The sequence below is a fragment of the Papilio polytes genome, unplaced genomic scaffold, assembly GCF_000836215.1.
Source record: "Papilio polytes unplaced genomic scaffold, Ppol_1.0 DF823177.1, whole genome shotgun sequence".
NCBI classification, from domain to species: domain Eukaryota; kingdom Metazoa; phylum Arthropoda; class Insecta; order Lepidoptera; family Papilionidae; genus Papilio; species Papilio polytes.
In genome coordinates this window covers 987,093-1,001,460 of record NW_013526027.1, presented here as the reverse complement: position 1 = coordinate 1,001,460, position 14,368 = coordinate 987,093, and the positions used below count along the sequence as shown (strand labels likewise).

The following is a 14,368-nucleotide window of genomic DNA, read 5'->3' as shown; positions in this document are numbered from 1 at the left end:
CCTATTTCAATTGTATACAACATTTTCTAAGATATATAAAACTGTCACAATTACCCTTATTAATTCGTGACATATAAGTTTCCTCCATATCAACATTTACATATACACTAACGCTTACAACAGAAGGGTAGGCAGATACTGCTGGTTTGGCACGGTCCTAGTAACCTATTCAACATTTATAAATCAACGCAAACATAATATATTGGAATACTCCTAACACCGATTTTTTTTAGCATATCACTGTACTAAATTTTATTGAAATCCGTTCAGCCGTTTAGGCTACAAACTCTAACAAACATCCATCTAAACTTTCGCATTCATAATATTAGTATGAAGTATGATTTTTCAATTTCATGCGAGCGAAGTTGCGAGCAACAGTTAGTGGTTAACATTTATATTGTTCTTATGAAATTATGATAAATAAGTTCTCTCGGAGGTCAAGTTAGTTAGGATTTAATACAATTTCTTAATAAATTAAGTACTACTTTATTATACTAGTATACTGCTTTAGAAATAAGAATATTCCCGTCTATAAACATGTCAAATTTCAGCTAAAAAATTTGATTACAAAAAAAATACACATTTTTTTTTTAATTCGGAGAGGTTTTTATAATTCTGAGATTCAGAAGTTTTGCTGCTTCTATCTATAATTATAGATTTCTTATGTAAAATATACATGTAAATAAAGTACGTCTTTAGAAAGCTCATACAACAGAACAGTGATTCCTAAACTCTTGAGTGGCAAATAACTAAAATATTTTTCCGTTAAATCAAAAAAAAAAATTAAATAAAACCAATTCCATTTTCACATTAAAACTGAATGTACAGGATTTTTGTTTGGGGTAAAACAATAAATCAATTTAATATTCAAAATATAACAGCATTAAACTCTAACCAAAAAGCCGAGCAATGGCTAAAAAGAAAGTGGATTCGACAGGGGAGGGGATAGACAGGAAAAGTGAAAATCCTTTTCCTGTTTGCTCGTTTGCCACCTTACACCATGAAAAAACTTTTAACTAAAGTTTATATATGTTTTAGGGCATTCTCATAGTTAGTTAAGTTTAGAAATCGCTGCTTTAAACTTTTTATACCTAATAGGATAACTTATACAAATAATTATTAACTAAAATGATCTTAAAATGTTGGAGAACTTTATATTCATTTTAATATCAAAATGATTTGAGAAATCAAACGATATAAGAATTATTGCGTGATTGTTTTTTTCGGTCAAATCTATGATTAACTTATAATTATAAAATCAGCCGCATCATTTCTTTAGTATCAGTTATTTACATTTACTATTGTCACAATTGTAATATTTAGATAAGTATTTTATTTCCGACTGTACTTATTTTATAATTACATAACAGTACTTGCGACTTTGAGTGACATACAATTGAGACAGTCGCGGACAAAAGTAAGATATAAGTGTAGGTGACACAATAGTTACATATTTTTTTCCTAACTGTACTTGTGAGTGTATTTCTGGAACTACTACCGAGAAATTGATACACGTTAGGTACAGTCAATAGCAAAAGTGCAATCTAAAAGAAAAGCTTGTCGTGATCGTGTTCGAAAATAGCTTATGTACATTCGACATAATAATTATTTTCTTTGTAACTGTACTTGTAATTTGGAGCAAGATACATTTGGTACAGCCAATAACAAAAGTGCAATCTATAAGATCCGACGACAGCTGATGTATTTTCTGTCCGAAAACAATGAATAACTACTTTCTTTGTAACTGTACTTGCGACTTAGACATAGAACATTTAGTACAGTCAACAACAAAAGTATGATTTACAAGAAGAGTTTGTCGGCAAGAGTATCCGTAGACAGCCGTTGCATTTTCTGTCCGACTACTTTATTTGTAACTGTACTTATTACTTGGAGTTAGATACATTTAGTACAGTCAATAACAAAAGTGCCATCTACAATAACAGTAAGGGAGTACAACAGCTGATATATTTTCTGTCCGAATACAATCAGTAACTATATATATTTTGTAACTGTACTTGTGAATCAAAATTAGATACATTTGGTACAGTCCATAACAAAATTGCCATATACAACAAGAACAACCTGACGGTGAAAGTGTCCGACGACGCATTTTTTGTCTGGCGACAATAAATTTTTGTTTTCTTTATAACTGTACTTGCTACTTAGAGATAGATACATTTAGTACAGCTAGTAACAAAAGTACCATCTACAATAAGAATAACTTTTCGGTGAAAATATCCTACGACGTATTTTTTGTCTGGCGACAATCATTAACTATTTTCTCTATAACTGTACTTGTATCAAAGCTAGATACATTTAGTACAGTCAATAACAAAAGTGCGAATTACAAAAAGAATAGCTTATCGGTGAGCGCGTCCGACGGCGGCTGATGTATACTCTGTCCGACGAGGTAAGCCAGCTTGTGAGCGTACTGGCACGGCGCTGGCACGCGCACGGTGCCGGGCCAGTTGTAGTACAGGTGGCACAGCTTGTAGGTCAGCCGCTGGCACTGGTCTGCTGTCATGCCGCTGGAGTCGTGGATTACCACGTAGTGTGTGGGCGTCACTGTACCTTGGTTCACTTTCTGCGACACGATCAGGAAATCGTACCTGTAATGGTAGTGATAAATTTTATTCGTACTACAATGAACGGGAATATTAAAACTTTTGCTGTTATGGAAAAATAAGGAACTAATCAAAGCACTTAAAAAGTGATTTGGTAACTCAATGTGAACCATAAACCACAAAATAGTCAAACAGTTTTCATAAAAGTATTTAGTTAGTTTATTCGTGTTTTGTCGTGTGAAAATTCAAGATTCCCCAATATAAGTCAAGTTATTAAAAGAATCAATTTTTGTGAAGTTTTTAACTATCTCAAAAATGTCATTTTTTTCTCATATATAATGGTTTATAGCGAATAGATTACATTACTAGAATCTATTTATCTATACTAATATAAAAAAGCATAAACACAGTACTTAGTTAGTAGGATGTCAGCAATCACAGCATATTTTTAAATGATTGTTTCTTTAATAAAAACCTCTACACTTACACACTTTAAGCTATATATTTTCACGCTATTAAACCTAGGGGTAAATAAAGTACTAATGATAAAAAATAAAAACTCACCAGTCCCTTCTTGTAATACAGTGATCCAGCACAGTCCCGGGGTTGGGGTTTTCGAAGCCATTCCTCGTTTTCATGAATATCCTGGTGTTGATGCGTTTCTGCACCACGATGTATGTGAGCGCGGGCTGGTACGCCGCGCCCAGCACGGAGAAGCAGATCTGCATCTGAGGGATCTCGTAGTCTTGCAGCAGTTTCAGCTGACCGTCACCGACTCCGTCTCTGGAATTACAATAATACATATTAAAATACTATTTTGTTTATATCATAAGGTGTCAAACACTTTTATCAGTGGTACTGCCCGCTTTAACATGTTAGCAGTGCAGGGCCGGCACGCCCCCAATAATACCACGACCACACAGAAGACAGGCGTCAAATGGAAGCAATTCCGTGTTCGTTTGATGAGTGTGGTGCCGGAGGCCTAATTTAAGTCCCTTTCTCTTTACCACCCCTTTCTTGTAAAGAGAGGTTGGGAAGAGGAAGTGGATTTGACGGTGAAGGAGATGCATAGGAAGGGGAAATAACCACTTCATGTGCGTCTCCTCCTCCATCGTATAAGGGTAGGCAACGCATCTGCAATTGCCGATGTCTATGGGCAGCGGTCGCTTCGGCATTTTGGCGGTTTAAGGTGGCCGCTTGCTCGTTTGCCACCTTATGTTATAAAAAAAAACGAGCAAGCGGCTACTTGAATCCTCCAAAATAACGAAGCGACCGCTGCCCATAGACGGTGCGTCGCCTACCCTTAATCGATGTTGGAAGAAACGCACGAAGAGGATAGAGAGGATATTTCCCCTTCCTATGCGTCTCCTCCAACGTCAGATCTACGCTCCCTTTCTAAAACAGTAAAAAAGCAAGGGAAGAGGACTAAAGTTGGGACTTTGGAACCACACTTATCAGTCTGTACGCGGAATTGCTCCCACTTCAGAGTAGTAATCGGAAAAATATTCAATCCTTCCAGTATGACCCATCCTGCCGTTACGAAAGAATTTTTAATTTAATTTTCTTACCTGTAAATGATAATTCTGTCGGGTAATCTGCCATTAACACGTAGGTAATGTTTCAATGCATCCACGAAGCAGGACTTGAGGCTGTCAACGATCTCCTGCCCTCGCTCTTGTAACACCACTTTGGAGTACCAGTGTGTCATCATTTGATTGTAAGATGCTACGAATGCTGGAAAATATATAAAGAACACTTAATATCGTGATAAGCTGTTAAGAAAATAAAACCAACAGTGTTAATGCACAAATAATAATTACATGTTACATTTAAATATTTAATTATTAGAAAAGATTTATTTACAAATATTTTTGTAAAGCAAATGAGCAAATATATTGTACTAAAGGCGAATAAAGACAAACAAAAACAAAATAGACCCTTATAGTTATAAGTTGAGCGAAATCTTTTTTTTTTAATTCCGTTATTGATGAAAGTTAAATTTGACACTGTTAAATTAATATCAACAAATACAAAGCTATTTTTATATGAAGAGTCTTTTGTTTTTTGATCGAATTTACCTTACATAAGCTACCTCTAGTAAAAAATAATTAAAGACATTTGCAGTACCGTGGTTGTGGCTTGTATCCATGTCGGATCAATTAGAATAAAGCTATTGATTTTCTCCTATAAATATTACATTAAGCGACTTACCACAAACACTTCTTTTCTTCCTACTAGCGTCATGGTAGGAGTCGATGCCAATGACCATGGCGGACTTGAGCGGCACGCTGATGGACCACAGCGTGCCGCCCAGCTTGCAGTTCATTTGCAGCAGGATCTTCTGAGTTATCGAACGGATCTTCTGACTGTTCATTATCGTACGCGCATTCACCACCTACGGTTATTTTATTTCAATGTTTCAATAATTACATTATAGAAATATTTTACACCCTTTGAAAATTAATTATATTTACAGCCGAATACTGAAACTAACCTTAACAATAGTCTTTGTCAGCGCCGTTAAAAACTTAACAGACATCATATTTAAATGTAGTTTCAATATTTGACCGTAAGAGCTTTATTTATTGTTCTAAATACATTCATCTACTCAAATTCTCAAAACAGATATGCATACATTAACATAACCCAATTTTACTTGAACCAGCACAGAGAAATATTGAAAAAGGCATGGGATCTTCCAGATTACGTCCTGCATATCTATAAATAACATCTACGCCAAATTTCAGGGAGATACGTTAAACCGTCCTATCACGTAGTAACAAGGATCCATCTAAACTTTTGGTTACAACGATAATAAGAGTTTGTAGTTAAGTGGAGATACATGAGAGGAATGGAAATGGTTTACTCAATGGTTAGATTTCATGTGTTTAAACGCTGTGTTATGTACCATCTGTTTTTTTTATTTGTGAACACATCATCATCATCCTTCTTATCTTACTCCCGTAGGGGCGCAACAGGTTTTTGTCCTCCACATAACTATCATACGTAATCTCAGTCATCACTCCCTTTTTGATCATGTCACCTTTCACGCAATCCATCCATCTCTTTCTAGGTCTACCTCTACCGGTGTAATACCAGACTCATAATTAACATCCTTGTAACATGCGATTTATCCCTCCTCATTACAGGCCCATACCATGCTAACCTTTTACTCCTTACCTTCTCTACCACTGGGGCTACTTTTAAACTTCTCATATTACTGTGGACACATATTTTTAAATAAGCTTACTACATAATAAGAGTAAGTTTTAGAACTCACCTGCGAAGGTACAGGACTATCAACACAGCATATCCTCTTAATGGCCGAGTACCTGTCGTCGCGCGCCGTGGGGCAGACAGCGACCACCAGCTGCAGATTGTCTATGGAGAACTTCCGTAGCGCGGCCACGTACGTGTCGGTGCGGTCGTTGGGCAGTCGCACCAGCTGCGGCGACGACACGTTCACGCCCATAGGAGGGGCGCAACGCTTTAAAGTATCTATAAAGTCCTGGAAACATTTTTTTATATGTTAAATGGCAAGATTAAAATATCAAGAGTTAGATTCTTTCTAAGAAAGAAATCCGTTTATTAAAAAAAAAACAAAAGGATTTCATTCAGCATGTGCGGTGTACACCGAAGCGCCGGTTTTCAGCGAATTCTAAAACAGAACTGATACTACTACTACTAATGATACAAAATATAAACTCCTTTATTTTGTTGTTATATAGGATATCAGTAATCGCAGCATATTTTTGAATATTATCTTAACAAAAATCCTTACACTTACGATAAGATATAAGATATTTATCGCGTTATTTAATTTAAGGGGTAAATAAATTGGAAAAAGTCATGTGAGAAAGAGACAAAAACTTCCAAGACAATAGCAGCAAAGAATATTTCTATAGTAACACTAATTGGTACCCAATGGTAGACCTTCATTTTCATTTGTGCATTAAAATAACATTTGAAATTGAAAGTTTTACATATAAACAACTAGTTTTCGCCCGCGACTCGGTCCGGGAAAAAAGTAGCTTGTCTGTTCTTCCATACAATGTTCTACATATATGCCAAATTTGGAAGGCCCATTCAGCAGTTTAGACTGCAAACTCTAATAAAGATCTATCCATCTCTCTGTAGAGGATAGTTTGAAAGAATAAATAAGGTATTTTTTTTTAACTTCAACCAGATTAAGTCGTGGATGAAAGCCGAAACAAAGACAAAAAACACTTACAGTAGTGACATTTTTATCTCTATCAGTGAAGAGCACCACCCATCGCAGTATATCGACAGCTTGCATGACAGCGTTCCTGGCCACCTCTCCATTCCAGTCGGCGTTGTCTTTGCCGGCCACTTTGACGTTGTTGCCGAAGTACAGCGGCTCCGGCGGCAGCGTGCGGGCAGTTAAGTCCACTGTCTCGGCAGCTATGCTCAACCCCCACCCCGTTAAACGGTTCTTTGCCATTTCGTTTGACATCACATTTTGGATATACTGTGTATGGAAATAAAAGTTCAAATGAAGGAATTACATGAATATTTAAGAGTTAGGATTTATCTTAACACTTTGTAATGTTTTTGTTTACATCACGCTAGATACGACATTTCATAAATGTCATAAATTGCAGATATCAACTAGACTAATTTCACGCACGTTTATTCTGGATCTCTCTAAAACTATAGTCAATAAGAAGTAGCAAAATACTTTTTTTTGCAAGTTTAAAAATTAATCATACCCTTCCTACATTTTTTTACACCTGGCATGTTAAATTGAAAAAACACTCATTACCTAGTGTTAAGAAGTAAATGATATAACACTAAAATATCGGCATACACGCCCTATCCCTATCTGACAGCTGTCAATCTGTTAATGTCATTCAGACGGAATCAGTGGCTCTGGCTCTGAGAGTTAAGTTAATTACGCGTTATAATTATAATGTCTTTAAACTAGACATTAAAAATTGAATCCTACATGTGTGAAGAAATTCATATAACTAAAATGAAATATGTATAGTACCTTAAGCTTGTATAATTACCTTTTTGAAGGCAGAGTGTCGTTGGTTGGGTGTGATGCGCGTGTAGGTGGCGACATCCTTCATCAGCCTGAAGTTGTTGCGCTGGTCGTCCGTCAGCCCCGTCAGCTGGCACAGCTCCGGCACCAGGCAGATCATGAAGTCCGTCGTCTTCTCGCTGCCCGGTAGACGCTTCGTGGCCCTGGACAGATTATTAACCGTCACCCCGCTCTGTCCCCACGTGGAGACAGATGAGAATAAAAAGTTTCATCTGTCCCACCTTTTGCGACGTGGGGACGGTTGGAACTTATTTTATTTCATAACGGTTCCATCTGTCACCTTATCGGGGATAGTGGGACTAAAAGGCCTGACCAGCCGCTGGCTGATAGAAGCTCAGATTGCATAAAAATGACGTCACAGATAAGGTAACAAGATCTGATGTTCCCATCACATATTTTACGCGTTGGATTGTTATCAGACAATTTAGAAATTGGTGGGACAGTCACTTAATATTTATTTAATGTTTACAACACAATCAGTCCATACTTTCTTAGCGCTTTCTAAAATTTTTGTAGACACATTCAGTCTTAATTTCTTAAAAGAGATACAAGTGTTATAACAATATTTTGTTATCTTACTAATGTTATAAATGCGAAGATATATATTGATGGATGTTTGTTAGAGTTTGTTGCCTAAACTGGTGAACGGATTTCAATGAAATGTGACATAGATGAAGTATAAACTAGAAGAAGACATAAGTTATTTACTTTTTATACTTAATCCAAGCTGACGGATCCGCAGATGAAAGCTAATTAAATTATCAACTAAGGAACCGAGAGGTACACCTAAACCCTATGGTTTTTGTACTGCTTTAAAATTGTTCATTTACATATTTGTTTTTGTCTAATTAATTAAAAAAGACAGTGTTTCAAACACATTCTAAATTAAACCTACGTCAAAACTTAATTAAACATGAGTAGTCTTGCAAAATGCGATCCAAAACATACCTTGATATAAGAAGCGGTTGTTCCCAATCCATGATATGAATTCCATAATTATTCTTATAGTAATCGATAAAAGAGATCTCAGAAGATTTATCGTTTTCTGTCTTTTGGAATGTAGACCGCGGCGTCATTGTATCGTCTATACTGTCAACACTGAAAAAAAAAAAACTAAATTCACGATTTTAAAAAAGATCGAATGAGGTACCCAATTACACGTTTATAGTAAAAATATTTCGAGTTTTCGCATTTAACTAGAAATAAGCTAATTTAAACAATCAAGAACATACTTGAGTAATTTTTTCATTTACATATTCTTAAAAGATTTGTATTTATATTTTAAACAAACGTGTGAATTACAGGTTAATCAATTAAAGTACAGTCAACTGCATAAATGTAAAATGACGTCAATGTCCAATAAGGTAACATTTGACATATTGGATGATTATCAAACAATTTACAATTTGGTGGGACAGGAACATAGTGTCGAAACTAAATGAAGCTGACTGTACATATCTTGTACACTCACCGAAACATTTTCTTATTATATGTAGTCATAACGGAGCTGCCAACAAGTTTGTCTGTCAACGCTCGCTTCCAGTTGGCACCTTCGCACTGCACCGTCTCCTTTATGAGAGAAATCACTGTCTGCGTTCGTAGTACTCGGTGAGTGGAGTCCAACGTCAACATTAGACCTCCTTCGTATTCATCCACTGCTGTTACATATCTAAAGAATTTAAAAAATGATTAAAATGCTCAATATTTCGTGAGATATTTTAATTAGCTTTAGCCCGCGACTCGGTTCGCGTGGAATTTAAGAGTGAGTAGCCTATTCTTCTAGACTATCCTCTACGTCTGTGTCTGACGCTAATCGAAAGTTACTTCGTCTAAAAGGGCAGTTTAGTTAACGCGTGACATAATAAGGCTATCGGTAAAGCTTCTCAATATATTTATATTATAAATTCATAGCTTGTAAATATAACAATCCCATTTTTTTCTACATGTATTAGTATTAAAAGTGGCAAAATTTGGTTTTTACATGGATTGTATGCAAAAATACAAATTTCTAAAAATTATAAATTCCTCTACCATAAGCAACCTATACTATTATTACTATTACAAAAAATACCAGACTTTCCTTTAGGAAGGTTGGAAAAAGAAAGAGAACGAGAAAGTGGATTTAGTAGGGGAACATACAAATATCTTCTAATCCCCAGTATTTAAAAGATAGGCAATGTACATATGCGTATATTCGCACCGATTTCTTTGCTGTTTTGGCGAGTTTCAGAAGATTACTGGTAAAATTAAATAATCTCACCCGGGCCACACTTCTAGCTTATGTTGTGGTATTTGTATAGCGCTGTGTTCACTGAAGTACTGCCGTCCGAACCTCACCAGTTGTAAATCCTTCATTATATGTTTGAACAGCACATTGTATATGTGAATCATTTCACTCAAACGACGAGTGCGACGGAAATTTATCTGAAATGTAACAAAATAACAATTTTACACAATATACTGTTGACTTCGCATTTAGATGCAAATCTTGTTTGTTTCAGATGTAAAGAATGGTGGATTCCAAACGTTAAGATTCGTGTAATAAAACCGAGCTAACATTAGCTCGGTTTTATTACACTCTGTCCCTACGTGGGGACAGGTGAGAATTAAAAGTTCCATCCGTCTCACATTTTAGTCCCATTATCACCAATAAGGTGACAGATGGAACTATTAAAAAATAAAATACGTTCCAACCGTCCCCTCGTTGCAAATGGTGGGACGGATGAAACTTTTATTGTTGTCTTTTCCCATGTGAGAACAGAGCGGAGTGACGGTTGGGAATAATCCCAAATGACAACGATGGTCTTTGACATTCGATAACAATTACCGAAACCATAATAACCTAGCTGCCTTATGTTGGTAGCTTGTAGTATATGGTCCCTTTTCCACATAAAGGTTTTTTTCCAACTTATTTATCGCCTAAGTTTAATAGCGTGAAAATTTATAGACTAAAGCATGTCGTAAGTAGGGCTTTTTTATTAAAGAGACAATTATTCAAAAATATGCTGTTATTGCTGACATCATACGCCACAAAGTATTCTGTTTTTACACTTTATTATACTAGTGAAGATAAAAAACTTACAATGACTTGAACTTTGCTATTATCATATGGATTTGTTGAAACAAGGTTCATAGCTTCTTCGGGCAGCATATGAGGAACATATAATGTGGTGCCATCAAATGTTCTAGTTTTAAAATATTGATCGTGTTCTGTAAAATAAAAAAATATTTTTAATATACTGTTATTACAGTTAATGTACTAGATACATATTCTAGACAAACTTTTGCCCGTGACTTAGTCCATGCGGAATTAAAAACAAACTTAATAACAAGCCCATGTGTTTTTCCAAACTATGTTCTACATCTAAGCCAAAATTCATCAAGTGACATTAAGCAGATTTTGACATACATAGTACAAGCATCCATCCATCCATCCAATAATACTATGTTACACAATGATAGTATTATTTTACGGTGAGAGAATGTTTAGTAGTTTGAGTTATTTCAATACATACAAAAACACAAATCTTTCCTCTTTATAATATTAGTATAGATAACATACCATTTAGAAGTTTAAAACATAGACTCTTATAATCTTGCTCAGGGTTGTACCGCACTTCATACTCAAACACGTGATCCTCTTCAAAATTAAGTCTGATAAAATTTGCAGTTACTTCACAAGGTCTTCCAGATTCTCCTTTTCTTACAACAGGTGGTGTTTCTTTAATCTCTCTCTGAAATAATCAAAGAAACAAAGTTTATTCAAATTGATAGCGATATAACCCTCAATTTAAAAGATTATATTTTAATAATCTGTTACTTTTAAAGATATTTCCAACTATCGGTTGCTCGTAACTCAAATACATATAAAATACAAATCTTTCCTCTTTAAAATATTGTATACTAGCTTTTTCCCGAGACTCCGTGATAAAATGATCCGTGATGAAATACATGCACAAGTAGCCTATGTGTTCTTCCAGATTATCCTCTACATCTATGTCAAATTCCAAAGGAATCATTTCAACGGTTTTGGCTACAAACTCTACCTAACATCACCCATCCATCCATCTAAACTTCGCATTTATAATATTAGTATGAAGAAGTAGTACTATAGAACTTATAGTATAGAAGTATACTATAGTATAGAAGTATACATGAAATATAAAAAATTAATGTCATAAAAATTAAAGGATATAGCAAGAAAATCAATTACAACCAACTTTAGAAACCCAAATTGCCTTGTTCTACTCATGTGCATATCAAGTTATTTTAACTTAAATTCTACTTACAAAATATTTATTTTTTGGTATAGTTGATGATTGCACAGATGATATCGTACTCTCCGCCATCTTCTCTGTTATTTGTTTTACTTCCGTACCTACACGTGGCTGACTTTGTGCCATTTGAGCTTTCCTGTAATTAAAAGATATTTTCAATTAAAAAAGTTAAATCAATTACGGATAAATACTGAAACAAACACGTAAGTATTTCTATTGATAAAACCACTCTTAGGGCATGTCCCACCAAACTGTAAATAATCTGATAACAATCCAATGTATAAAATATGTGACGGAAATATCGAATTTTGTGCCCTTATCTGACAGTGACGTCATTTTTATGTTACCTGAGCCTCTATCAGCCAGTGGTGGGATAGGCCCATAATTTATTACTATCAATAAGATTGTAGTATTTTAGTAAGAGTAAGAGCATAAATTTACTAACAAATTCTGAAATAACTTCATGCCCCTGCCAGCTCCTACTGTCGGTGCTGAAGGGCTTACATCTGATGCTGGCGAGAACTGCACTTCTGTGAAATACAAAGACATTTAAGAAAAATATAAACTAGACATAGTAAACATTTTTTCACTATTACATTCTCTGAAAGGTACTATATCAATTATCAAGTGTAGTGCCACCTCAAATCCTTGTGTTGACATTTAACATTTGTACAAAATAATAATAAACTCCATTTTTCATTATTAAAAAAATTAAATAAAGTGCGTAAAAATAAAATATAACCATTTAAATATTATAACGACACTTATTGGCAATTAATTATATTGATGTTTGGTTTGAGAATCTATTAATAGTGTTAGCGAGATTATGTGAAAAAATGTTTCAGGTGAAGAGACAACTATGCCTTCTCTACATTAGTTTTGAGTCCCTTTGGAAAAAGTTCAGTTTTCTAAATTAAAACGTTTAGTAATATATAACCAGTTATTTTTACCAACTAAAGTAAGCAAACATTCATAAAATTGTATTGTATGAATAAAATTTTTAAAGTTCTATTATAGTAATTAAACTTCTTGGTGCCCGGAACACAATTCTAGGTATGGCAAGTTGTAAAAATGCGCGTGTAGGTGAGGGGCACTACACAGCACATACACCTTAATCCAGGGGTTCCCAACCTTTTTGTACTCTAGAGTACATTCTTAAATATTGGTTGAATGGCAGGCGACATATGTTTTTAATCACCCAACTTCTTCCAAAACTTCTCATTTTCCCATTATTTATTTTATTTTATACATCATGTATTAATAAATAATAGACAAAAATATTAATAGACAATAAAACAAAGTTAAAACCAACAAATCAATAATAATAATTCACATATTTAATTAATGTTTAAGAAATCAGTCTGTGTTGAATAGTGGCGAGCACATATGAATCTTTCCGCATGCACAATGCTGCCTGAGGGCACAAGGTTGGGAACCTCTGCATTAAGCCATCTCAGATTGTAATATTTAATACCTCTAGTTTGTTGATGCATCTTTGACAGCATCATAGCTGCAATCCTTCCTCTGCCCCCAATACTTGTTGAAGGCATGCCTGTAGCAGCACTTACCTGAAAATTTTAATAATTCGAGACATAATAGAAACTTCAGCATTACATGAAGCTTCAAGATAGATTGATATGTTGCTATAATGCAACATTGTACAATAGAATGGCACATCCATGATTGATGATATCCAAAAGAAGATCTGGAAGAGATTTCAGTGAGTAATCATTTATTATAGTTGTTTAAGCTGTACATGAGTAAACAAACATTTTAATGAAGGTAGTTTGTTAATATGATATTAACATTTAACATAAACTATTGGTACTATTCTCATAAATTTTTCTATAAGTACACTTACTATACTTGATGGCACACTTGGAGGTACACTTGGACCAGGGATCTCCTTTGTAGAGGATTGGCATGATGACTGAGAATCAGCTGTTAGAGTCTTTTTGAAGTCTTTAAATAATGCAAACCCTCGACCTCGGCCTCTACTTTGGTCCGCCATCGTCCTAAAACATTTGTAAATTAACAATCACTAATGCGGATAAATGGATACGATATCAAAGAGTATTCTGTCAAGTTCCAGGAAATATTAGAACTGGAAGTCTGGAATTCTAGTATCGACAAGACATTTAAAAAGTTATGTTTTTCTTTATACCTAGTTAAAAACACGAGTTGGAACTATTCTTTGAAGATTAACTTTAAAATCTGCATTTAAAACGATTGTTAGCATACCTTTCTTAATTTTAGTTCGTACAAATCAAAGAAAAAAGAAAATATCAAAGTTTCTTCCGAATACTCTCACAACAACATGGAAAAAGAAAAGGGAAACTTTTGAATTGCTAAATTAACCGAGAACGTTTTTCCCAGGGTGCACAATCTCAGTACATTTAACTTGGAAATCCGAAGATAAAATACTGCAATATAACGGAGCACCTTAAATCTATTTTGATAAT

General features: G+C 34.8%; 1 protein-coding gene across 1 annotated transcript; it reads right to left on the bottom strand.

Annotated features, from left to right (window-relative positions):
• Window positions 1-347: 347 nt before the first annotated feature.
• On the bottom strand, window positions 348-14,304 carry LOC106105151 (protein argonaute-3). The gene is made up of 17 exons (XM_013285382.1): window positions 14,148-14,304; window positions 13,768-13,921; window positions 13,381-13,474; window positions 12,352-12,436; window positions 11,919-12,042; window positions 11,192-11,363; window positions 10,712-10,839; window positions 9,890-10,053; window positions 9,101-9,298; window positions 8,578-8,727; window positions 7,595-7,772; window positions 6,796-7,053; window positions 5,845-6,072; window positions 4,776-4,959; window positions 4,133-4,298; window positions 3,129-3,347; window positions 348-2,609 (listed from the first exon to the last, which is right to left on the bottom strand). Exons 2-17 carry the CDS (start codon window positions 13,915-13,917, stop codon window positions 2,345-2,347), a joined length of 2,763 nt encoding a protein of 920 aa, XP_013140836.1. The 5' UTR covers window positions 13,918-13,921; window positions 14,148-14,304; the 3' UTR covers window positions 348-2,344.
• Between the last annotated feature and the right edge of the window lie 64 nt (window positions 14,305-14,368).

Bases quoted from the DNA above. Each gene is read 5' to 3' on its own strand.
- LOC106105151 (XM_013285382.1), bottom strand. From the start codon at position 13,917: ATGGCGGACCAAAGTAGAGGCCGAGGTCGAGGGTTTGCATTATTTAAA. The intron at 11,364-11,918 runs GTAAGTAGAATT...TGATTATTTCAG, and splicing joins TACCAAAAAATAAATATTTT to AGAGAGATTAAAGAAACACC. The intron at 7,773-8,577 runs GTATGTTTTGGA...TAATCTGTCCAG, and splicing joins CAACCGCTTCTTATATCAAG to GGCCACGAAGCGTCTACCGG.